The following is a 26045-nucleotide window of genomic DNA, read 5'->3' as shown; positions in this document are numbered from 1 at the left end:
ATAGACTCGCGTCAACAACGGCCCCTTTCACTTAAAAAATAAATGTAGAACATCCCCCACATTCACTCACTATCTCAAGGATACACTAACGTCGTACCTCACTACTCTTTAGAACAAAAGAAAACTGGATTATCCCGGTTATTAGGGCTCGGCGCATTTTGAACATCTTGTTCGTCGTCATGCTCACATTTAAGTGAATCATCGACGAAGTGATTTCAGTACGAAAACATATAAAAAATTTACAACCTGCCTTTTGTTAAGGTATGGCTGATCGGCTTGGAAACGATACGCGATAGGAAGTAACGTGCAACGTTTCCAGATTTAGTAAAATGGGTGAAACGTTGTGAATTCATGGCAGTATCTTCATTACGCAAACACGCCCCGATGAAAAAAGGTACATTTTCTATTGCAGAGAGAACTTAATCGAAAAAAACGACAGAGATTTTTCGGGAACAATTCTACGGTATGATAACGTAGAATTTCATACATCATGTTCTTAATTGTTATACATGTATAATGAAGATAAAACCAGTGCAAACCTTAACATCTGGTCGGAGTCTGTTAAAACTTAACAACTAGGAGGGCTGAATAATAGGTATATGTGAGCTTATAAATTTAATTGCCTTATGAACAATGGCCATTGGCGTCGTGTCGTGATGCTTCAACTGCAGAGTCGTCTCCGCCAAATTGTCCAGAATTTGTAATTTTTATCATAAACACGTTTATGGATAATGTAATTGATACTTAAAAACAAAAAATCTTGAAAACCCTGAGATTTGCTTCCGGAAGGATCAGAATTGACGAATAATTTCGGCTCAGCCAACGGTACACGCAGTTAACACTAAAAAAGCACAAACTTTGCAATCTGCCCTTTGCAACGATATGAGTCTATGGGAGAAACGATGGCAACGATGCGATGGCCTCCAAACCTTCAAATAACTTTACACCCTTCTTTGTGGGCGTGCATCTCATCGGTCTAAACATGGCAACGATACTCGAAACGAGATAATATATGTGCTTGAGAAAGGACGTACAGGGTGTCGGGAAAGATCGTGCCATATGTTCTTGGGGTTGCGGAGAAGCCTACAACAATGCTAGTTCTTCAAATTGACAAATCCTCAGCTGCCTTCGTTGCCCAGTTGTTCGCTCTCGAAGTAAAAAAGGTATTTTTGCTGTAACCTTCATGGAGTTATCATGGTGACAAGGAAAATTGGGCGGTTTCAATAACTCATAGTCGCGCTTACTTTCATATGTAAACCGGTGTTTCGTGTGTCTTCCTTATACAGGCGAAGTTGAAATATCTCATGTTAACCCATTCCTTTTTGTAATAAGTCAACAAAATCAGAATTGTTTTCGTAACTGGATTTTTTCATTTTTTTTCACAAAAAAGATGTAACTTGCTTTAGTCGATATACCGTTTTTGGGAAAACTGCATTTTACCATCAGCGTGCGTCGTACCTGCTGCCTAACAATTTTAAATCAAACAAAGCAACAATTTATTATTAAAAATCGTATATATTACAGCTAAAGTTGTCAAGAAAGCTTAATGTGAGCATCTTGGACCAAAACATCACAGCTTCGACAGCTTTACCTTTTGCAAGTCCGAACATCAGATGCATGTCTGCATACTGGCCCTTGTTAAACTACACGATGCTATTAAAATAACTAATGTTCATTACGCTGAATATTAATATGAACATTTTCGATAACTTTAGCTGTAATACATGCCATTTTTATAATAAACTGCTATTTTATTTGATTTCGAATTGTAGTCGTGTACGGTGCATGTTGATAATAAAATGCGATTTTATCGAGAACGGTATCGAATATCGATTAAAGCAAAATATAAGTTTTTTGTATGAAAATTGTAAAAACATCAAGCTGCGAAAAAAATTGATTTCATCAACTCGATAAAAAAAGCGAGGGAGTCTAGGTGAGAAATTTTGACTTCCCCTGTACGAGGAAGACGCATGAAACATCAGTTTACGTATGAACACTAGTGCAACTATGAGTTATTTTAATTGCTCAACTTCCATTGGCATCGTGATAATTGTTTAAAGCTTCCAGTAAAAATACTTTTCGTAACTTCATACTTTGCGAGCGGATGACTTGGTGGCGAAGGCCGCTGGGATTTTTCGCTATAAGAAGGACCAGCACTGTTTAGGGCTATTCAATAATCCCAAGAATTTAGGACACGGCCTTTCCGGACACCCCGCGTAAACAATAACAAAGACCACTTAGAACGGGTACCAGCGGGGAAAATCAAATTAAACTAGCTTAAATTATGTGCAGCACTGATTACTTACCGCAGATGAACCTTCCGGAATTATGGGCCGTTTGGACTCCTGTCAACGGGAACTGTCACTCTGCCGCCATTGGGAGGAGGGTTTTTCGTTACAGCAGCACGCACTGCACTGCTCGGCCTCACGTCCGCCTATTGCGTTCTCTTTTCGATCGCCGAAATGTTCACTTCGATTCAATTTGAGCTCCTTCTAGACTCGGCGTTCGTGAGGCTTCGGAGACTCGAACGTGACCGAAGCGGCGTTCCCGGAAATGGCAAATCGAATCGTATTTTGACGTGCGATTTTCACCTGTTTGCGACCGCGAAACGTCACTCCATTGCAAACAAGTTCATATTCTACACGTGGAAATGCTTTGATTGGTCAATACCGCGGTGGTCAAAGCATCTGCTCTTTTTGACGGTAAATCGATTTTATTGCAACAATAGTCGTAAGACACGTTTGAACGGGAAACACGAACGGGGCAAAAGGATTTTAGAGCGATCGAAGGCGTCTGACTTGATGGCACGGCAGTCCAACGTAACAAGCGAGGCACCAAAACGATAACGCATTTAAAATGACGTATCACTTAACCTCCTTTACCATTTAAGATATTTGAGAGGGCGGCTCCGCGGGGCGGAAGGCTGAAGGAGACGCAGTGAGTCCCGTATAAAAATTGTTGCTCCTCGGCGACACAATAGGGGTGGGTGGTCGTCGAACCGACACCCAGTACATCAAGGGTATTTCATCACGTTGAAAAGCGACCTTTGCAGAAGAGTTCGCGTTAAACTGAAAGTTGCGATTTAAAAAACGATCTTCGTGTTTGCGTTCCATTCTGGCGAGGGGGTTTTTGCGCTTTTCAAATATGCATTGCAAAATCACTCCAACGCAACCATACACCTACCTTGTCATAATATATTTCATCCTGCTGAGCGGAGTCGACCAAACAAATGCGAAGGCATTACCGGGAGGGCTGGTGCGTCCGACGTCCGACTCCGGGGACTTATGTTGTCTAATGCCGTCCATGCGAGCGCGTTTATCCCCCGGAATGGAAAAAAAAACAAAAATAAAAAAGAAAAAAACGCAATGCAAACTAGAGTGAAATATTTGCGTAAATAATGCCTTTTGGACTTTGAAATTCATACTACAAAGGTAGTTTTCATGTAAATGCGCCCCATTCGCTTCCTTTTTGTGCCCCGCGGTCTAGTGCGGCCGTCCGATGATGAAAAGCTTACATAGGCTCAGTTTTGATGAAAACATAAAAGTCCTTTGCCTTGCCGTTGCTCTTACGAAATTAGTTTTTCGCTGCCGCCCTTAGGGCGGTTGACGTACGACGTCTAAAGCTAATTTTTTATTCCGAAGGGCGGAGATACTGCACCGTGGAGTATCAATCAAGATATCGCGCCGAGCGGCAACGGTTTCGAATTCTGGATAGAAGACAGGCTTGAATAATAGACAAGACGAACGTCGTTAGGTGACTGACAAAATTAATGATTTCCACGGCGTTCGTTATTAGGGAGGTAATTTAAGTTGCAAGGCGAGATTTCTCAGTTCATTTAGGGTTACTGAAAGTTGACGTGTGACTGCGACGATGAATAGTTTTCGGCTAATTTTCTCATTTATCTCCAGTTATAACCACAACGCTCACGCTGATCGCTCGCAATACTAACCCCCCCCCCCCCCCTCCACCACCACCACCACCATCAACACCCCCCTCACCCCCTACCTCGCGCAGGAAGGGCGACCGATTTAAAGTGCTTTATTTCTCCCACCAACCGCAACTATCTTGTCGCTCGAGTCAATTCGCCACCGGCGCAGCGCTTCTCCCGGACGGGCGACCGTCTCAACAAAAGGGCCCCCGTCTTGCCGCCCCCTCCCTCTCGTGGGGTGTAATCGCCGACCAATTCGTGATGGGCCAATAATTAAATACCTACCAGCGACGTACGAGCGGGGCGCCCCCCTTGTGGTTTTTTGCCTATTAATTAATTTGGACGCTGATGAGACATGCAAAAAAATTGGACTTTCGAGCAGTTTCATAAACAAAGGAAATCCGCTTTTTGCCGGAACCGGTCCGCACTTAACCCGGAATAATGTCGGCCAACTGGACTCGGTTGTCCCCTAGTCCATCCCTCATCAAGAATTAACACCTAAATTAGAGTTTTTCGGCATTCGACGCCCAGCTCTCGAACTCGGGGCGGAGATAATTTATGGATTGCTTGTCTCGGCTTCGGTCCTTGCTTAAAGTTTCTCTAGATTTAATTAAACTTGGGATATGGGAGCTCTTATAGCCGTAGCTGATTGAAAACCGCCATCGACAACGGATTTATAAGCCTCGGTTGGCAAAATGGCTTTTTGGTAATTTAAGTCATCTGGGAAGGCGCTTAACCGGAAGGTTAAAAGGAGCTCGTAGCGGAAAACTTTTACATTTCGCCTGTTGGGGACGATGCGAACACGTTAAACGCGTTTTGACGAAAGACCCACATTTTTCGTGTCGCTTTCCGTGTCCTTTTCCATTATTAAATTCTCCAAAATATCACGGCTCGCGGTTGTGCCACGTTGCAAGGGGCGACCCCTTTAATCCGCCTTATCACATCTTCGGGGTTCAGTTTTTTAAATCGTAAACTTGCCGCACGGACAAATAGACGTTTCTACGGGAGGGCGGCTGCCCCGGCGTCGTGTCACAGACCAATTCCGGTACGGCCCGGAAGCGTTCGCGGCCTCCCTTAAGAGTGCGAACGACCGAAAGAAGTCTGGTTTGATAACAGAGGAAAACTTTCAGGTGTAATTAGACTTTACCTGCGAATTTAAAGGAGGGTCTTATCAGGCGGGCTCAGAGGTCCTCTTCGTGGAAGGTAAGCCGGCCAAGGGGCAAATTCGCACGCGTTTAATTAAGTAAGTTCTCCGTAATCTCTCTTTTATCCGAGGAGTCGCGGTCCTAATTCTTCAAAGAAAGAATTGCGACAAAATAAATTCCACGCATGAAAGCTCGGAAAGAGAAAACAGAAATTGTGTTAGTCGCACGAAAGGGGCCTTAATTTTTTTCAATCTTGTGGCAATAATATTCTTAACAGTCGACCGTCGTCGTCAGTTGACATCGTCGGAGCCCCGAGCAATTTTAATTTTCCCTTTCGCGGGGAACAAAAAATAACTTCTGGAATTTAAGCACGGATAATCCATTTCACTCCTCGCTCGGGAAGCGGCGCATGTGGGAGAGTTTTGGCACTGTGGCACGTGATCGATCTATCGAGACTAATTTCCATTGAAAACTTTTCCCTGTATCGGGGGGCAATAATTTTTAGACCTCCAGCTGCATTTTAGTGCCTCGTCTAATGAGCCGCAATTGAAAGTTCCAGGAGTTTCGGGAAAAAAGGGCGGCGCTATAAAACGGCACGGGCGCAATTAAAACGAAAGGTTTTTACCTAATCTCGAGGAAGGGAAATTTCCCTTAAAAAAAAAAAAAAAATCTGGGTGTTTTTATCCGCCGCAAACGTCATTATTACGCGCTGATACCTTTCGGGGCCGGCCCGACGAGCGAACGGAGGAGAAGTCGAAAACCGGATTACCTTTATCTCCCCCGAGCTTTATTTTTTGCTTCGGCGACATCAAATTACACGACTTGACCCCGAGGATCGACTATACTGGAACATTCGTTTCTTCCATATCTTCTTTTCACAATTAATACGTTTTATGGCGTTGCCCCCGGGGTGTCTAATCGTTTTGATTAAGCGCCCATCACAACACTCACCCAACCCGCCCCCTCGCCCCATTCAAGCGCTAAGGGGCGACCGTATTAATTTGCAGGGAAACCAGGCAACGTCATGTATCCGTTATGCTTCTCCCGTAGCCGGAGCTCGTGAGCTCGTTTTCCGTACGGGCGGCGGGTGAATTCTCCGCGGGCGACCGTCTTAAACGCGCCAATAACGCATGCAGTGTCACGTCCGTTACTCTGGTCTTGGTGCCCAGGTGTGCGAGATAGTTTCATTAAAAGGGTGGCAGTTTTAATTCGGTCCGAGAAGGACGACCATTTTAACGATTTGTTTACTAAACCGCGCAATTTCGTTTCTATTGTAGATTCCATATTGACCGAGTTTGTAAGCTTTCATTTTCGAAAGGGCGACAGTTTTAATTCCTACTCTCTCTCTCTCTCTCTCTCTCTCTCTCTCTCTCTCTGTCTGTCTGTCTCTCTCTCTCTCTCTCTCTCTCTCTCTCTCTCTCTCTCTCTCTCTCTGTCTGTCTGTCTCTCTCTCTCTCTCTCTCTCTCTTTCTTTCTTTCTCTCTCACTCTCCTTTTCTCCCCCTCTCCATTTCTTTCTCTCTCTCTCTTTATGTCTCTCTATGTCTCTCTATCTCTCTTTCTCTTTCTCTCAAAGGGCGACCGTTTTAAACAGACGAAGGCCGCGCCAAATTTTACGTTTCCAAATGGAAAAATATTCTTCCCCGTCTATTCGGGGACAGAAAAAATCCAATCGCGGGTAGATTTTCATATGCCTGAATCGAATATTCCGTAACTGCGTTAGATTCCTCCCGGAATCCCCGCACGGGTATAAGGTTAGAGGGATGTGACTCCCGCGGGAGTGTGCCGTATTTCTTTTGTTTCAAGGCGCATTCGAATCTGTGCGAAGTGGAAACGATAATCCGCGCAATTATTTCCGGTTATCGTTTCGCGCATCAGTGCTTCGACGGAAAGGGCCGTTTTAGCACGGACCGCGCCGCCACTGCCGGAACAACCCCCTCCGGTATAAATACGTCCAGCCGAAAACGCGCCGGGTTAAGTCTGCTAGAAAATAGATAAGACCTTAAGAACTTTCGTGCAGTCTGAAACCGGTAACTCGATTTATTTTTCTCAAGCAAACGACGCTATTTAGACCGACATTAAGTAGTTTTCTTTGGGAAAAAAACGGCCATAAAACTGGCTACGAGGAACATTTTAATGCTCCTTCAGGCAAAAACGCGACATTAGCCGCCAAGCTTCTTAACTGGGCTGCATTAAAACGAAAAAATGAATTTAACAGCCGTTAGGGCAGCTGTTTACGTTAAACTGGCCATTTGGAATGACGTCGTCACTTAAATGGGCGACCGTTTTAATGCAAGTTCGCAGCTCGATGTTATGAACTTTCGGAGTGCAAATTACGTAGACCAGACAGCCGCGTTCTTCGCCGCTGACGGAAGAGATTGAACATTTCGAAAGCGCTTCGGGCTAAGACTCCAAAGAGACGATGCCGCCTTTGTTACTCCTCCCGATTACGTATTCCGTGCATAAAAAGGCGACCGTTTTAATTCAACTTAATTTGCAACGCAGCGGCGGGACTGCGATTTGAAACTAATTCGCATTAGAGTTGCGTCTGCCGACCGGCTTCAAACGTTTTCCCCCGGACTCGCATAGAAAGGGCGGCGACTTCGATCCGGCCACTCCGCCCGTTTTGCATCCGTCAAATCGCTCGTAAGTGGGTTCGTTCCTCCGGAGCGTGTCAATGAATTTTACGTAGATGGATCGAAAAGGGCGACCGTTCTAATTGAACCCAGTGGACGACGCAGCAGTGGAACTGCCGTTCTAAACTAATTCGCGTTGAAGTTGCACGCGCCTCCAACGTTCTTCCTTGGGTCTGCGCGAAAGGGCGGCGGTTTCAATTCGGTCACTCGGCCCGTTTTGCCGCCGTCAAATCGTTCGTGAACGCGGTCAATTCTCCGAAGTGCGTTGACGAAGTTGCGGGTGAGTTTAAAAGGGCGACCGTTTTAATTGAACCCAGTTGACGACGCAGCAGTGGAACTGCCGTTCTAAACTACCTCGCGTTGAAGTTGCACGCGCCTCCAACGTTCTTCCTTGGGTCTGCGCGAAAGGGCGGCGGTTTCAATTCGGTCGCTCCGCCCGTTTTGCGGCCGTCAGATCGTTCGTGAACGCGGTCAATTCTCCGAAGTGCGTTGACGAAGTTGCGGGCGAGTTTAAAAGGGCGACCGTTTTAATCGGGCCGTTAGGGGACGTTTTAATTGGTCATTCTCTCGAGGCCATCGCGCCGCAGCCTTTGTACCTTGTAAAATCGACTGGTTACTCCATAAACTTGCTTAAAGCCGTAATTGGAGGGTTGTAGCGTTACTATTTGACAAGCGATAACTTCGTATCGTGTTACCGCAGTAACGTCGTCACCGATTAAACATACAAATCAATTGTGAATTATCCAGACTGCAACCAAATAGGCTTGACATAAGTTCGTGTTACATATTGCGAATGCGGAAGCAACATTCTAACTATCGAGCGTCGGGGCACACGAGTGCATAATTCCGACGGAGGGGCCCCTTGCATCATTGCGAATCATTCCCGCGGGATAAACGGGAGCTTTAAATGGCATTTCGGTATTTGTCCGACGCATTAAGGGCATTCGGTCGGCCCTTAATAAATTCACAGACAATCGTAATTTCGATGTGCCATCTCCGACAAATTGTCGGGTAATTATTATCGCGCGCCATTCCGAAGGGGTTATCGGAAATTGTATCTCGTTGGGGGGCTGTTAAATCTTTGTTTCATCCGCGCCAACGGAAGCCGTAATTTCATCAAAAACTGTCGACGTCGAGCCATTATTCTCGGCTAGCGGAGGTATATTTTACCGTCTCCGTCAAGTCTTTTAAACTAACCAAACCGCCGCCTCATCGCGGGCCCGAAATGGAACCTTTAGCCATTTAACCATGAAATTATTACCAGAAATCTGCTTTATTTAAGGCACTTCCCGGGGTTCGCGAAAGGGCGGCCGCGTTCCAGATTTTAATTCCCCGCGACCAAACTGGATTTTTCTACTCCTCACGCCTGACAACTGGATCAGTCTCCGGCGGGAGACAGCCGCTCTTCTGTTTCATAATACGTATATTACGTAAACGAGTTAATTCTCGAACATTCCCTTACTGCACGGTACGTTACACTGTCTAGAAGACGAATCTGTTTTATAATGAAACCGGAAGTGTGGAGGACGGGGGCGAAGATTGATGTTGCCACTGTCAGTGTTTGGGGTCTAATTCAGTCCTCCCTCAACTTGATACTTTTTAACGGCGGCTGCATTTCCCTCTCAATCCCACCGGCACATTCATTACTATTAAATTCGTAAGCCTGTTAATTATCAATGGACGTCTGAACACCTGATTTGAGCGCTTTCGGCTAGACAGGGGCAAGCCGTGAAGCGAGGCGCGCCGCGTTGCGAGAGGGCGGCCGTGTCCGAGAAAGAGCGGCCGTTTTAATTCACGGCTCGGACCCAACACCTCTCCGTTAGCACCGATTTCTGCCAGGTTCCGCCCGGCTTTCCCGGTCGGGGCGGGGGCCGCAAGAAGGGCGGCTCTTTTCCCCTGTGTGCGAACGTCCCATTTTGCGAATTTTACAACCACCGTCACACTCCCCGGGCACGACCGCATCAATTTTCGAAGGGCGGCCGTCTTAAGAAAAGGGCGGCCAGTTTAATGCACCCCTAGTCGAGTGTCGTTTCGCGTGTAAATTTTTGTAAGTAAATTGTGAAATTATGGGTGTTTTAGCGGTCGTAATATACATGCAAACGGGGGCAGGAAGCGTGGCTGAAAGTTGAGTTTAGCGACGCTCTATAACCAGGTCAGACCCGAGGCGGAGGGTAAATAAGCAATTCATGAATTTGTCAGTTTATTGCATGCAACTTCATTTGGAGTTTCGACCGGTGTTTGTCCAAATTAGTCGTAAAATTATACGCGTAGCTGAGGATGTGCCAAATTTAATATTTATAAACGCCGCAGGCAGTGGCACACGGCCGTTCTCTGTAAGCTCATCCGCTTAACAAGATTAAGCAATTAGAGAGTTGGAACCCGCCGGACAATGGCGGTCTGTGTTAAGCGGGGTGTCAACTCAACAGGTCACATTTCGGTGAATGTTTAGGGTTAAATATTCAGATGTCAGCGAGACAAACTGAGCAACCCTCCCACCACCGCGCCGCCACCTCGCCCCCGTCCGGCGGACGAAGAAAAGGGCGACGCGTTTAAAGGCCCTCATAATCGAGTTATTTGGTGCCCTGCGGGTTATGTGGAGTTGGGGATATTTCGTCCGTCTTATTTAGGAAACGTAATAAGCGATAATCAAGCGAACGGACCCGGACAAAGGACAAACAATACGATTGCTGCTCATCCCTTGCGAACGTAAAAAGGGGGGGTGCGTCGTGTTCGAACCAGTTATCGAAACTGCCGGGAAACGGATTTAATATTGCGGCACTTTGTACAGAAACTTGAACGAATTCCCGAATTAATTTTTGCTTCCGAGCGAAACTTTCAATTAAACTCCTTCAGAACTTCAGATATCTACCTGAACGTTCGAACGCCAAGAATGCGGACGGCAGTCGTCTGGAAGTTGTAGGAGTTACATTTTCCAAATTAACAAAAATGTCACCGCCAGATCCCCGAACTTCTAATGGGATCGCGTAAAAAGTCAATTTGAAATTAAATTTGTTTCATCGCATTCGGGGGCCCTGTCAATATAAAAACCCAATTAGGGATTAAATTTCTTCGGCATTAGTTTGATATTTTGGAGAGATGGAATCCGCACCGACACTAAATTCGACTCGCGAACTTCGGCCGAGAGTTCGAAATTAGTTTTTTTCCGGATTTAATTGAAATCGCTCCGTCGCCTTGCAAAGGGCGGCCGATTTAAATGCCCACAATTAAAGTAATTTTTACGTCGCCTTAGTGCGGGCGAAAGTGACGAGAACGGACGGAGTTCGGAAACGGCGAGAAGTCACGCACGGGGGCGACCGTTTTAATTTTCGACCTGGGACACACTGGAGGTCCTACCTGACAAGAGCGGCCGTTTTAAATGCGCAGGCGTGTAGGCGCCGAAAACGATCGGAGTTAACAGGTTTGAAGTGTCAAAATTGACGACCGCTTGGTGGTACGATTTGAGACGCGCTGCGCAGCGTCCGGCGCCGAAGCGGGCGACCGTTTTAAGAGCGCACGCGTACGGGCGCCGACGTCGGCTAAGCGAAACAAGTTTGGCGCATCAAATCGGGCGACCATTTAAGACCTTTACGTGTGCACGAGGGCGGCCATTTAACTCCGCAATTTGAGACACGCCGCGTGGGGCTTAGCTTCCAGCGCCGAAGCGGACGACCGTTTTAAGTGCGCACGCGTACGGGCGCCGACGTCGGCTAAGCGGAACAAGTTTGGCGCATCAAATCGGGCGACCATTTAAGACTTTTACGTGTGCACGAGGGCGGCCATTTAACTCCGCAATTTGAGACACGCCGCGTGGGGCTTAGCTCCGGAGGCCGGGAAGGGCGACCGTTTCCGACTCCCAGTTATCAGGGAGGGCGACCGTCTTACCACGTTCACGAGTCTCGAGAGTCGCCGTGCGAGGCAGAGGGCGGCCGTTTTGAAACCCATTACGCCCCGAGCGAGGAATAAAGTTTAAAAGGCAGGCCGCGGGGGTTGATCTAATCCCAACGAGCCACGCAATATATCTTGTATGGACGGCTTAAAATTTCCCTTTCACGGCACGTCTCGCATCTTAGTCGGACCCCATATACGGGGCAAAGTGTTAAATCGCGTCTTGCCGCCTAAATTACCCCCCGTAATGACGAACCCCGTCAAAATCATTAATTTCGCCTGACAGCTAATACCGTTCTAGGCCCGATCTTGATTGATACCTGCGGTATTCACCTTGATTGTGGATTTCCCGCCCGTCGTTGTAGTGTTTATTGCTTTCTCACATCAGCGATCGGTCGGGAAAGTGTTCGTAATTGAATTTAAAAGCGAAATTGAAAAGGCGGATATCGTCCCGCGATCCATTAGCACTTTCCGCGTTTACAAAACGGTAAAATATTCAAACGCCCATTGAAACATCGACAAAAGCCCTAAAGTTGTGGTGTCTTCTTACGAGAGATTAATTTGTCGACGAAATTATTTCGTGAAACAACACCCGGTCCGTATTTGAAAGAGTTTATACAACTGGGGGGGAAAAGACGATGACTCACTTTTGAATAGACCTCAATTTTCAAGAGTCTTGGAATTACCCTTTTGTTACCTTCGAGGGCTTAGCTCGCAGGCAAGAACGAAGGCTAAAGGGCCCGGAGAATAATATTTACGTCGCATTTGTAACACGATTACTTTCGACGGGCGACATTATGATTGCACTGAATTATTCCTTTAGCAAGAGTAATTTCATTGTGTTTCTCTCTCTCCCGGCGCGTTGAAAATGAAAAAAAAAACAAAAAAGAAAAAAAAAAAACGTTTCTTCTGTTGCAGGCGAAAAACCCTACAAGTGCTCTTGGGAGGGCTGCGAGTGGCGCTTCGCGCGAAGCGACGAGCTCACCCGACACTACCGCAAACACACAGGAGCCAAACCCTTCAAGTGCCGCCACTGCGAACGCTGTTTCAGCAGGTCCGATCACTTAGCTCTCCATATGAAGCGTCACGCATCCGGATGACCAATTTAAAATAGGAACTGTCTCATTACTACCTTTTAATTTGCGGACGCTTGAGAAAAGGGCGACCGTTTTAAGGGCGGTTTCGAAATCACCCGACACGCTTGCACTGGCGCACAAGAGAAATCTTTCCTTTTTTCGCGGAGGCGGCCGTTTTAAAACGTCCGTTCCGGCTGCGAGCCGGTCCCAGGACTCGACTTATTTCATCTAAAGTGAACGTCTGTTGATCGGCAGTTTTTCTGAAGGGCGGCCGTCTTAACAAAAGGGCGGCCCGATGCTTCCGGCCTCGAAAGCGGCCGGGGCGCGGCGCGTTTCATCGAGGACGGACGTACACTAAGCGGCGGTGACGTTTAAAAAGGGGGCGACCCTTTGTGGTGCTTTGAACGTACCATACTGGGCTCTGCTCCCCGCCGTCCAACGGGCGAAATTTGAAATAAGCAACTTTTCGCCGCAGCGGATTTCGCGTCAACCTGAAAATTGCGCGGGAACTTCGGTGGCCCCAGAACGATTTGAAAACATGTCGTACAAAAGGGCGGCCATTTTAAGACCACGACGTTTTGCTGAAACGAGGCCCTATGCCGTGGTTTACGTCGTCTGGCATAAGGTGAATCGAAAGACCGCCATTTTAAGGAACGGGCGACCTTCTTAAAACTGCCATTTCCCGACGAAATAGTTCCCGCACTTCGATGTAGATCACCTAGCACAAAGAGAAACATTAAAAGGTGGCAATTGCAAAAATGGGCGGGCGTTTTAAGGCGCGCGCCTTTCGTCGATCATGCTCGTAAACTTCGATTTACACCATGATACGCACTCGATAAACGAAGGGCGACCTTTTTAATTCGCAATACAGTCGCATCCGCGGCGTCGTCGAGCAAAAATGTGCAATATCGGTCCCGCAAATTGACAGGTAGTAAACGTAAAAAGGTCTTTCCAATGCATCAAATGGGTCAAGGGCGGCCCCGGTGCCGCCTTCACTGCCAGTTACCGCAAATAGAATGTACATATACAAAAAGTAAGATAAAAGTGTAGTGTGTCGTGCCGGTCCTGTGGAGAGACGTAAAGAGGAACTATTAACGTTGACTATCTATTTTTATGATGGAGTTTAGGCGTAGTTTAATTTTAGGAACTAAGGCATGATTTCGACAGGCCCGGTACGCATATATGTCTTCTAGCTACAAATGTAAACGTAGTAAGAACTTAGGATAATTGGTAGCCGAGCTAATAAAGAATGGTTTCTCTAAATATCTAGAAGATAGGCATCGGAAGCATTTCGGTCAGTAATAGGATATACGAGTATTTATTGAAAAAAATCGACAACTAGATTATTAGAGAAGGTATTGTTGAGGTAGTCTAGCTCCAAGATGATGTTCAACCTGTGATTTTAATACAAAACGCGGAACGGCGCGAAAGCTCGGCACCCATCGGGAAATATCAGAAGGGCGACCGTTTTAATATCCCTGTGCGAGACGCGGCGTCGAGCTTTTTCGCCGCTCCTCGAGCTCACGGGATCGTCTAGAACGGTCCGGGCGTAGCGAAAACACGCAAAAACAAATACACTTACAGGGCGTTTTGTTAAGAGTTTTACGTGTTTTAGTCGTAAGCCTAGCGGTTAGTGTAATGTGGTAACAGTGTCGTAAATGTCCGACGAGCGATACCTTAAATCTTGCGGGAATACGTGCAAGGGAGCGTGGTCAGGAGTCCGGACGAGCTGCCACCAAAAAGGGCGACCATTTCAACGTGGGCGGCCGTTTTAACGCGCGACCGTCCGGGTTTGAGTAGAATAGTCGATCGCGACGAAATAGTTAAGGGAATGTGATTCCCATCTACACGGCGGCGTTAAGAGAGCCGTTTATAGAATTTTAAGCTAAATTTCTAACTAGGATCAAATCAAATTAGATACGTTTTTAGATGTTATATTAGTTAGGATTATTGAGAGATATCTTGCTAGTTACCCAACGTTTGTTATTCACATGCTAAATCTCTATCCGCCCGTTATTCTAGCTTTATTTCGCGCTTTTTATGTTTTATTTTATCTACTCACCGAGGTGCTTAGAAGTAAGAGGGAGCTTATTCACGCATTTACTAGGTTTAGGACTTTTGTTAAGCCATTTAAGAGAAATTTATGATTTCGTTATGTTTGAGTGAGTTTATGATAATTATTTTATTTCTTGTTATGGATGAGTGCCTGCGGCTTCAAAGCGGCCGCCCCCGGAGGGGGCGGCCGCTTAAAGGTCCGCTCGCTAGTGATGGAAAAGCGCGGTTTAAGGTATCGATCGGTTCAGTGTAGTCTTACAGTAGCTTTAGGGACCTAGGGTTAAGTTTATTAGCAAGTACGTCTGTGTCAAAGTATTAACTAATGAAGACTGTGCAGAGGCGAGCTCATCGCCAAGGTTATTAGGCTGTCATTTTTGTATTTTTTAGCGAACGAGCAAGGTAGTTTGTCTCACCGGGACAAATGGCATTTTCGATCAAACGTCGCGCAAACTGGAAAGCGAGAGTATTGACTCTTAGATAGATATAATTTTAAGTAAGTGACCTTCGATTACAAAATCAAGAAAAAACTCAAATGCAACGATTTAGCCCTGTACAGTAAATTTTTCTATGGTAAACACACACAAACACACAAAAGCATTTAGCATTTTGTACGATTCCCCCTTCGTCATCCTACAACCACCTTTGTTTGCCGTTCCGCCCGGCGCAGGATTTTTTTTATTTGAAACAATTACGCCCAACAAATCCGATACAAACGCTTTCAATCCCTTTGTTCACGTATCTATGATAAATTACACTTCAACGTCTCTATGATACGCGCCGGAATAAAAAAACAATTTCCAGGCATGAGTATTTGAAAAATGACAATTTATAATCGTTATTTGAAAATGTGGCAACGCCCCACTGAAAAGGGCGACCGTTTTTAACGCGGCTATTAAAAGTGAGCCACCGAATTAATTGGCCGGCAAAACGTCCGGACGGGAAAAAAACGACGATTGGGCAAGGAGCCGGCCGCCTCGACGAGAGGGCGGCGCCTTTAAACTCGATGCCTTCGACGATCCGCCCGTTCCCGTGAAACTCATAAATTGTCACCGTCGCCTGCAGCACGCGGCCCGAAGGGCGGCTCCTTTAAGCGAGCGAAAGCGTTTGGAAGCCGTCCGGAAAACGCGCCCGAGAGCTGGAGCTTCGCGCCGGAGTAGCCGGTCGAGCGGTTCAGCTTAAGGGCGGCGATTTCGACGGAAGGGCGGCACCTCCGACGTCGACGCACCTCTACAGGCCGAAGGGCGGCCGTCTCGACGGAAGGGCGGCGCTTTTAAAACCGTCGGATTCCCACGGCTTCGCGTCGGGAAATCGGCCGGGCCTCCCCTGAATTAGCAAAAGACGAGCTTAAAATCAAAAATTCGCGCGGGTCCTGCGTCGTTCGGAATGGTGGCGTAAGCGGTACTTCGGTATACTTCTTAACGCATTCCTACTGTGCATTCTGTCTACTTCCGAGTGAATGTGACCGCAGGAGATTTGAATTATTCGCGTAAGTTTAATGCCAAAAGCCATAAAAGTAAACGTAAGGTATAATAATTGAGAGTTAAGTATATAGAGCGTTTCGTTTTGTACAGCCAAATGCATGCTTTCCGTTGAGTATTTGCTAAGGATTTTTTAGCGATAATTAGATAGGCAATATAGGGGCCGTGGCGTAATGCGTAGAGGCCTAACGAGGGCTTCCCGCGCTGTCCGAACAACAACAAAAACAACAATAAAAGAGTTATTACGCTGCACCTTTTAAATGTGGAACTAAATGTATGAATGTTAAAGTGGATGTTAAAAATATTCGTTCTTCCACATTTCTTGACATAGTTATACTAAGTGTAATAAATATAATATTGTCAGAGTTTTTAATATATATTGACAAGAATTTTTATCCGTTTTGTACTCGCTGAGATTTGAATGTTACTCGTGCCTGTGCAGAGAGGTAACGGGTCCCCGGGCCCGTTGCGTCCCGACGCCAGCTTATTTGTCTTCTGTATAACTCACTTTAGCTCTCCCGCTTCTGCTCTTAAACCCGCCGCGTTTTATCAAGGTTCTTCCAAATAAAACGGATTTGAAACGATCGCCAAAACCGACAGGAATTGACAATACAAACTTTCTCTCTAAGTTCGCAAATTCGCACACACACATATCCGGGCAGGCCCCTAATCTAAAGAGTTTGGTTCGTTCCAACGCCATTAAATGAATTGCTGTTTACACACCCCTAGAACAGGGTTTATTGTTTGTCTTTGTAAAAAATGGAAATTAGAGCATTTATCCAATAATCGTGTAATGTAACTTAGAGTATCAAAATTCGTAATTTTTATTATTAAGTTTTTCATATCCTTTTAAGATTCTTTGATATACTTCGCCGGGGCGGCCGCTGCGGCTGCGCGGGCCCAGAAAAGCACTGTTTCCTAAACTATACAGGGTGTCCGCTGTAAAAATGTCGCCGTTAATTTTTGACCTATCTTTTCTCTACGCGCGTCGGTGCCGCCGCAGCCCCCGCCCCCCTCACCCTTTACGTAACTTAAATAATAATTAAAAAAGTGATAAAACTTTAGTAAACTGTAAATATTTATTTTAAACAAATATTTAAAATCTAAATGTAATTATTCTATATATAAATATTAATTGACGTGACGGTCGGACGAGGTTTCGAGGGGTTCTTTTGACCCTTGCCGGAAACCGGGCGCGCCAGCGTTTCTTTTAACAAATTATATTTAATATATTTCTGTTTTCATGTGAAGTTATACATGGATGTCTTGTCTGGAGGCGAGATATGTTCGCTAGCTTGTATTTTCGCTCAGTGCAAAAATAAACGTTCCTGTTAAAATTTTCATTTACGTTTCATTTGCCCCGCACCTGGCCCAAGGCCGCCTCCAAGCCCAACTCCTCCCGCCCAACATTCCAGATCGTGAAGCTTGACCGTCCACCAAGCGCTAGACCGCGCGACTGAGCGGGCGACCGATTCGAGGCGCCTCTCGCGCCCGCCCGAGCGCAGCCCGCGCCCCAGTGCCCGCTTTGGCAAAAGGGGCGGCCGATTTTAAACCTCCGAAAACGAAACGGGCGGCCGTTTTAAAATTGATTTCCGCCCCGTCGTAAACGGGACGTGAGCTCGGCGGTCGCGCAACCGGGGAGGGCGACCGCGTTTCGAATCCCCTCGCCCGCGGAACTTGCCGCGAACAATGAAAAATCGCGGTAACTAGTGAATTAATCTGCTTAACGAACGTCCAAATTCTCCACGAATATTTGATATTATATTCTCGGGCAAATAGTCGAGGCGCGGCTAAGTGTCCCGGCCGCTCTCTCAGGGACTTCCCGAATCAGAAATTGGATTTTATGTCGGCAACTGGCTGAAAGGACCAGCTTAACTATAGTAGGGAAAACAAAGGAGGCGAAAATTATCCGAAAGCGTCTTCAAGAGGAATTATCTGTAAGTTAGGCGTATTCAACGCTAACTCGGTTATTGTAGCTGCGCCCGGTTTTAAGTGGCCAATCGATGCCAGCAATTTAGTTTCGAAAATTTCAAAATACGAAGTTATTTACGGCGATATTGCGGTAAATAAATAATTGAGCCGGAAAAAGACCGGCTTTAGCTGGAAGTGCAATTTACAAATTCGCACCGGCCACACGAACGGAATAAATTGCAGGTATTGTTTGCGCAATTTTGTCGGGAGTAATTTCTGCAACCGAATTACATTTGCTTCTAGGCGATAGAATGAATTCAGCATCAACTGCGATATCAGGGGCGTAGCGAAATCTCACCCACCGCCAAAAATTTCCATCCTCTTCCTACCGCTTCTAGAACCGGAAATACTTCGTCCTCCGAGCTAAGCCCATATGCGCACCTCAAACACCACAGTTTTTCAATGGGAAATCTCAGAGTTTCCCTTTTTAACGCACCTGCCTGCGCCCCTGCCTGGCAAAAGCTCTCCGTATTAGATTAACACAAAATGCAGTTGAATTTGGAGCGGGGCGGGAGCTTCGCTTTCTCATTTGCACCACGAACGCTCCGGGATCTCCACAATCTTGGGATCTTTATTTGATTATCTTCCCGAATTTCTCTAAAAGGGCCGTTCTCGGACAATACGGGTTTCACGGCGGCGCCCAGATGCGATTATCTGATTAAAGTTTGGATACCTACAACGATATCGCTGCAAAAACGGGGGGATTCGTCAGAAGGGCGACCGTATTAATAACGCTTCGAGACATCCATTGTGACGTCTAGAGGAAATGCAGACGAGAAACAAATGGTAAAGATTAAAAAAATCGCGTTTAAAAAAAAAAGCGAACGTTTTAAGGATTCATTTGGGCTTCCGGTTTTGGTCTGGAAGATACCCCGAAGTGAAATATACTGCAACTCCTTTAAATAGACCAACGGCGGCCATTCAAAAAAGTAGCGATATTGTCCAGAATATAAATTTTAACCACAGGAGCGCACAAAACATTTTATTTGTGCAATTTCGAAACAAATTTAAAATTAACCTTCACATGTGTTTACCAAACATTCCTTTTCGATTGCGACGTTTTCATAGGGGAAATTTGCAATTTTTCTCGATGGGCGACCGTCTTAAAAAAGAGGGCGACCGTTTTAAAAAAAGAGGGCGTCCCTCTTAAAACCAATAAATCCCTCACTCCGATGAAACACTAAGTCGTCTTAGGAGTTTAATTCATGAATCAACGACAATGGGGCCAATAAACTCGAGCCGCAACTCGATGCATTCGGAATCAGCGGTGATTCGAAAGTTCCCCGTTTGTTAAGTGGGGGCTAAATCTCAATTTACAGATGCACGGAGACCGCACAAACGGAATAAATTGCAGGTATTGTTTGCACAGTTTGTCTGCGGTAATTTCCAGGGTACGAATCTCGAGGTTGGGGCCGAATGAATGTATTATTTAGACGGTGCAAGGAGCTAGGGGGTAAGTCAGTGGCGGAGCCGGGGGATTGGTGTTGCGTTGGGGGGAATTCTCTTCTCTCCGGAATACGTTCGACGAAATCCCGTTTGATATATTTCCGGGAGACGTTGATTAAACGAGAAGGATTTGTCAGGCGACGTGAAGGAAAGGGCACAAAAAAGGGCTTTTTTGCGAGACACACCGGACCTCTCTAATGTGTTTTATCATTGTTGGCTCCGTTTGAAAATATAAATTGCTCAGTTCTCCTTAAAATCCCCTTTACTGGAACTCCAGGAATCTTTTGCTCTTGCCGTTACGAAAATATTGAGAAAAAAAAACAGACTTGACTAAGGTTCTGGTTTTTGGATCAATTCATCAACAAAACTTAGTTCGATGTACACAATAAGGCGAAGGAACACAACCAGTATTTACTACTTTTACTTGTGTCATGCATTATCTCAACATCTTCTTGCTCTTATGGTGAAGGAAATCCAACCAAACCTGGGATTTATGCCGTGTAAGTGTCGTTTAAAGGTTTTAATTACTTCGTCTCTAGAAAAATGTTTCTCCAGTCAAGAGGCTTCAGTGGCAGTCGTTGAGTGATTTTCTTGGGAACGTGAGAAAAAGAAAACTCCCGACTAAAACCCATTTACAAATAAATATTTATTTTCATTTAAATATAGTTTTCTGCATTTAATACATAAAACGGTAGCTTTGGCCAGCGGAGACGCGTGACTAGACTGGTCCAAATCGACGTCAACAACAATAAATTCGATCAAGTCGGACAAAATAGGGACTTGTCGCACCAAATTTGCACCCCCGAATCAGGTACAAATGCTATCACACTGCGGTTAAATCATGTCGGAATCAGATCGAAATCGCCTCAACGAGTATTCAATTATTACACACATACACTCCACAAAAATCGTTGTTTAAATTTGATTCAACGATGTTATAAAGCTTATTCGTTCACACTGAGCGTAAGTTTACAAGGCGTTTGTGGTGGCACCGGAAGGGGTCGCCACCGCGATATGTGTCAACTTTTTTTTTGACAAATGACAGCTAACTTGACAACAATAAATGGGCGCCGTTTCATGCTTAGATTGGCACCATTGAACAACACTCAACAATTATTAATGCTGTTGCATTTATGTACAACGCCCTCTGATGGGGCTTTAATCACAAATATCGAGGGACTGTCAAAAAAATTGTAGTATTTTTAATACCGGTAACGTCGTAAATGACGTCACTACTCCACGCCCACTTAATCTAGACCTGAGCATCACTTTTTTTCCCTCCCTCTGGACGGAGCCAAAAGCGCCCCGTTTTCATCTATACATATCACATCAGACCTTCAGAAAAACAAATGTCATGGACGTTCTTTCCTTTAAAGAAAACACGCACGGATTTACATCGTGGTTGTCTTGGGAAACATCTTCATCACTGACGTGGTTAAGGCGATAGGGTCCGTTTGGGTAGTACCTACAAAAAAAAAATTACTCAATATTAGCATAAAATAGACCGTTATAAACGTGCAACGGTAGTACACATACCGCTATGCCTCTCGTGGTACTCCTGGAAACACGGTACTATACAGAGGTTGGTCTGGCACTCTGGACAGTGGTATTTGGTCTTACGACGCAGGATTCGACCGTGGGTGTCCACCGTATTCCAGCAATAGTTGCAACCCAGTGCCGGACCCGGTCTGATGACGGGACAATGACTGGACCGCATACCAAGCGCCTGAGACAAAGAAAACAACTCTTGAAAGTGAAACCTCTTCCAAGGTTGAACATATTTCTTCAAAAAAATAGTGAAAGCTCCCTTTTAACGGATAATATAAACGACACGTATAAGGCTTGTGCTAGGCAACGCTCAACTTTGCTTGATCGATAGACTTTCTAGGGCCAAATGTGGGACTATGCGATATCCAGGGCACCAGTGGGTCTGCCCAAGCTACAACGCACTCACAGTCGAACTGAAAATTTGCTTCGGAACCTTTTAAAACCTGTAGAAGACCTACAACTACCTTCGGAGAGTGACAGTGAAGGCAGTGAAATTTTAGACGTTTTTGAGGAGCTCCATAGAGAAAGCTTCCTAAGACCTTTATCCGGAACTAAAAAGAAGTTTCTTAGCAAATTCGAAGCAGATTGTAAGACTGTGGCTCGTTTCACTGAGGATTTTAAGCGCACTATGGAAGAAGTGCGCAAAGAATTGGAGGTAGGAGAGAGCTTAACCGTAGAGAATGAGAGTATGGTGGAGAGTGCTCTTTCTGGAGAAGAAAAAATAGCCCTCTTCAGTCCCAGTCAGCTGACCATCTGTGAGCCAATTTCGGTGGATTTAGAACCTCTGGACCTGAGCGAAACAACCTCAAGTTACAACTACACAAAAAAAAAACAATAAACTCGACTGAAAAATTATTTTTCTAGACTCTGCAATCTGGAACATGATCCAGGCTAATCAGAGAGATCGTTTCTCAACCAGCCCCCCCCACTACAACCTCTATGAAGCCACACCCCCAGATCACTACCTGAGGCGCCCCTACGTGACCTGGGAGGAAGTAGAACAGTCCAGAAAAAAGTGTCTGCAATGGCTGGAAAAATGCGACTCACCTGCGACGAAGAAGAGCTGCGTTTCAACTCGTCAGTGCGCACGCGCAGAATCTGAGTCGGAGCCACTTCAGCGGCGTCCGCCCTGGACAGGTCCCCGTACTGCACCAGCGCGTCACTGACCACTACCACCGGACTTACCGCCCTCTCTGCACTACTCTGAGGCAACAGTTGAACGTGCAATGGAGGCGACAATGGCTATAACAATAACTGTCATTATTTTCTCACATGTAAGATATTAGGACTGACATACTCACCGGTGGTATTTGACTAGGTAATAAAGGATGGGAGTGTTGCTTGACTAGTCCTCCAGGCACTGCCAGTAAGTTTCCAGGAGGGGGTGAAATAGTGGGAAGAGGGTCGGAATGTTGCCTCTCCACCCTTCCTGAGTGGGGGACGCTTAAATAATGAAAAGAGGGTGAATCGTTGTCTGATGGTTGGCTGGAGTCGCTTTCGCGCTTGATTCGCGGTTGTCGCATCAAAAAGCGTCCTCTTTTGGTGCCCATAGGTGGCTGGTTCTGCTGCAGGATTTGGTCCACTGTTGCCTTGTCTAAGAGTAATAAACACCTCCAAATAATCAAAGAGCAGGGTTTTATTCGCATAAAAAGAGGGGTAAATTTCAAGGTTAACTATATACGTATATTACACTTACAAAACTGTGAATACAATTAAAAACCTTAATAAAACAATAAAAGCCGTAATAACAGGACTGTCCAGCAATAAAATAATCATTATGACACTCCTTAAGGCGGACCCAAATTTATATGATGGCACTCCTTCAGAATTAATTATTTCGAGAAAAGTCCCGAGATTCAACCACGTCAATTCCGGTTGGCAACATTGAGTTCTTTTCAGCGTTGCCAACTACAATATGTCAGGCAAAATAGGACTAATTGAGCAAAAGACTGCTAGGGTACTACAATATAAAAATTACTAAATGACAATGGTACTACCTGGTCATCTAATTCTTTTGCTCAAATATCCCTAAAATGAAACCAAAACAAATAACAATACGGTCATTTAATAACTACGTCATTACCCTGCTGACACCAATTAATCATATTAGGCGAGTGCGCAGTTATTTTGCTTAGAGTACTTGTGGAGGGCGGCTGGCAGCTATTGGAGCTTCATTTCTGCCAGATCGTGATAAAGCTTGTGCTTATGACGCGTTACTAAATGAGTGTATTAAACAGTACGGTCGTTGCCAAACTTCCCCGCCTCCCGCTTAAACGGCAACGCCGCCTACCCGACCGTACTCCTAACCTCACATTTGTTCAAAATTGATGCTGTGGAAGTTAATGCCTTGTGCGTTGATCAAAGACGGATCTAGATACTTGGGCCGGTGCAATGCCGGTCCCAAATCGACCGGTTTGCCCTCGAAAAAGGTGCCGCTAATAAGAGCCACTGGGTGACTTTGTGTGGCGCACACAATCTGCTCGCCCGGCGTAGATTGAGGATCATTCGTAGGTGGTTTGGCGAACAGTTGCTGTCCTTCCATCTGCTGCGGCTGCTGCTGTTGCTGCTGCTCTTGCTCTTGCTTTCTGTTCTTGATGCTTAGGCGAAAGTTAGGGTAACCCCGTTTCTTATATTCGAGCCAGAGAGTACGATTATTCACGCCGTACATACGAGCCGCCTTGCAGAACCCTATACCTCCAAATCGGACCGCTTCCAGTGCTTTAATAAAGTTCTCTTCACTCTGAGGGTTCAGGCTGCGCTTGCGCTTTAGAATTTGTGGGGGAGAATTACCAATCTGGGCTTGATATGCACCTTCCTCCTGAGAGGAGGCCGGCGCCGGCTGCTCCCCCGGAGGGTTCAAAGGGGGTGGCTGCTCGGAGGAGCAGGAAGCGCCGTAGTAGGTCTGGTCCATTACGTTCCACTGCAGCCCTGCAAAGAGGGGGGCGTCATAGGACCACAGCGATACCGAGAAAAGGACTAAGCTCAACGGCAGTGGTGAACAGCGGGTTGAGGAGTGAATGAGGAATGAATGAGAAACACATTGAGCTTAGTCTCTGTCTATATCGCTTGGAGGAAGGGATTTGGGACCTGCACATGTTCACGCTGCGGTTGAAACTTAGCCTTTCACACTACGCACTACTACGCACCTATCGCTGATTGCTGCTGTTGCTGCGTAGTACCGGAAAGATCGGCAGGGGGATCTCCAGCCTCTAAACTATGTCCAATACTGCTAACTTCTTGTTGTTGATGCTGCGGCACTTGCTGCATTAAAACATAGATTTAAACATTTGTTAGAGTCTCAACTGAAGACTCACCAAAGTGATTTGATGCAAAGTATCACTATCTCCACTTTCGTGTGAACTACCCCGATGTAGATCCGTTGACTCCCCGCTGTGTTGCTTGCTTTTTTGACCCAAATTACTAAAGCAAAAGAAAATTATACCATTCAGTAATAACACTCAATGCAAAGAACTGACCTACTATCTGAAGAATAACCTCCAGGATCTGTTTTTATCACTGTGCCCAAGATGTTTTGGCCTAAGAGAAGTTCGTTAGTTTGATGCTGGGTGTCCAAACTTTCAGGTCTTTCCCCCGATCCAGAACCTGAAGAAGACTTCCTAAGTCTTTTCCTGAAAAATCTATTTTGTTATTTATTTAGCTACTGGACATTATGGAACAAATTCCAACTAGTACACATCAAAACCAAAGACTACAAACTATTTATACATATAAACTAAGAAATCTAGGCTTGTAAGTTAGTCAAACATGATGTTAAAAACATATAAGAAAGGCACAAATGTAAATAAAAAAACTTGCCTCCTAGTCCCAGGACTTAAAGGACACGGTGAAGGCGTGGAGGACTGCACTGGACCTCCCTCAGTACTCCAATTTGAGTCCTGTGGAGTCAACAGTTCTGCCTTCTCCATCGAGGAATTATGTGTCTTATTTAAGGTCTGTTCCACTGGGATCTCAGCCAATCCCTTAATCTTCAGCATCTCTGCCGTCTTCAGAATATAAGGCAGCTGCTCTTGCGACACATTAACCTCTCCATAATACATGAAATCCACCATGATCTTCAAATCCAAGAATTTAACGTCTTTGAGGATCACAATAGGGTGCTGGCAAGGATTCACTGTAAACAACGACTGAAAGTATGAGCTGCAAGCGGACAAGACTACTTTGTGGGCTTGCAGGTGCTTGCCCTCAGCTGCTAACGTGACATCCACCAATGATTCATTGTTCAGCAGGCTGGAGAAGACGGAAATGAAGTTTGGCTGGTGGTTGTTCCATCGCAAACAGTACTGTTGCATTGTCATGTTTCTGCAACAGAGTTTTCTCCATCAACCTATGTTAGGCCTTACATAAAGCTCTGGAAAGCTTCTGATACTTGAAGCTTTATTTTTGGGTCTTATGGTTCCTGCCTTGCCCATTATTACCAGGCAGTGAATTTCCACAGCAAATATCATTAATAAAACGTGTGTTTATGTAAAGTTAAACACTTCCAAACATCTTTTACGTAGTTAATCAATATTAAAATGTATACCTTGCATGACCCCTGAAATATAACCTTGAATTTTCCGAAAGCCTTTCCAGAGCTTTCGCAACTTGAATACTAGCAAATTGGGGCTCAAATCAAACCTTACAGTATCCTTTTGAGTTTTATGCCTGCTGCCGGGTTTGTACGATAAAATTTACTTTAAAAATCGGTCAAATACTTGCCACTAAACACTACAAAAAACAAACCCGACCATTTTTATTTTTGTGAGTGACGTAATGGTTTACGTCATTTGTGACCACTCAGTACGCACCTATGGCGTTAAAAAAGAAACGAGCATTACCATGAGGAAGACAAAGACAGATGCAAATTGGTATGTCATT

General features: G+C 45.5%; 2 protein-coding genes and 1 long non-coding RNA gene across 13 annotated transcripts in view; 2 read left to right on the top strand and 1 right to left on the bottom strand.

Annotated features, from left to right (window-relative positions):
• Positions 1 to 17543, top strand: part of LOC136349382 (Krueppel-like factor 7) — an 87237-nt gene extending 69694 nt beyond the window's left edge. For all 6 annotated transcript variants that reach the window (XM_066300901.1, XM_066300900.1, XM_066300905.1 and 3 more), the window contains exon 5: positions 12512 to 17543. In XM_066300901.1, the coding sequence (XP_066156998.1) occupies positions 12512 to 12693 (182 nt within the window). In that variant the 3' untranslated portion in view covers positions 12694 to 17543. The remainder of the gene's footprint in view (positions 1 to 12511) is intronic.
• A 1752-nt stretch (positions 17544 to 19295) lies between these two features.
• LOC136349254 (uncharacterized) lies at positions 19296 to 22144 on the top strand. Its single transcript, XR_010733779.1, has 3 exons — positions 19296 to 19440; positions 19493 to 19626; positions 22032 to 22144. It is a non-coding gene; the product is annotated as an uncharacterized lncRNA (long non-coding RNA).
• Positions 20242 to 25950, bottom strand: BtbVII (BTB-protein-VII). Of its 6 annotated transcripts, none has more exons than XM_066300677.1 (9): positions 25811 to 25950; positions 24984 to 25487; positions 24644 to 24805; positions 24482 to 24587; positions 24314 to 24428; positions 22469 to 22761; positions 22215 to 22409; positions 21156 to 21345; positions 20242 to 21084 (listed from the first exon to the last, which is right to left on the bottom strand). In XM_066300677.1, exons 2-9 carry the CDS (start codon positions 25481 to 25483, stop codon positions 21011 to 21013), a joined length of 1635 nt encoding a protein of 544 aa, XP_066156774.1. In that variant the 5' UTR covers positions 25484 to 25487; positions 25811 to 25950; the 3' UTR covers positions 20242 to 21010. The 6 variants fall into 6 exon arrangements, with proteins under 6 accessions (XP_066156774.1, XP_066156777.1, XP_066156775.1 ...); XM_066300680.1 differs by having other exon boundaries at positions 24644 to 24796; XM_066300678.1 differs by having other exon boundaries at positions 25806 to 25948.
• Positions 25951 to 26045: the final 95 nt, after the last annotated feature.

This window comes from Euwallacea fornicatus, chromosome 37, assembly GCF_040115645.1.
Source record: "Euwallacea fornicatus isolate EFF26 chromosome 37, ASM4011564v1, whole genome shotgun sequence".
Taxonomy (NCBI): Eukaryota; Metazoa; Arthropoda; class Insecta; order Coleoptera; family Curculionidae; genus Euwallacea; species Euwallacea fornicatus.
Note: the sequence above shows the minus strand (reverse complement) of the source record. Positions and strands in the feature narration are given on the sequence as shown.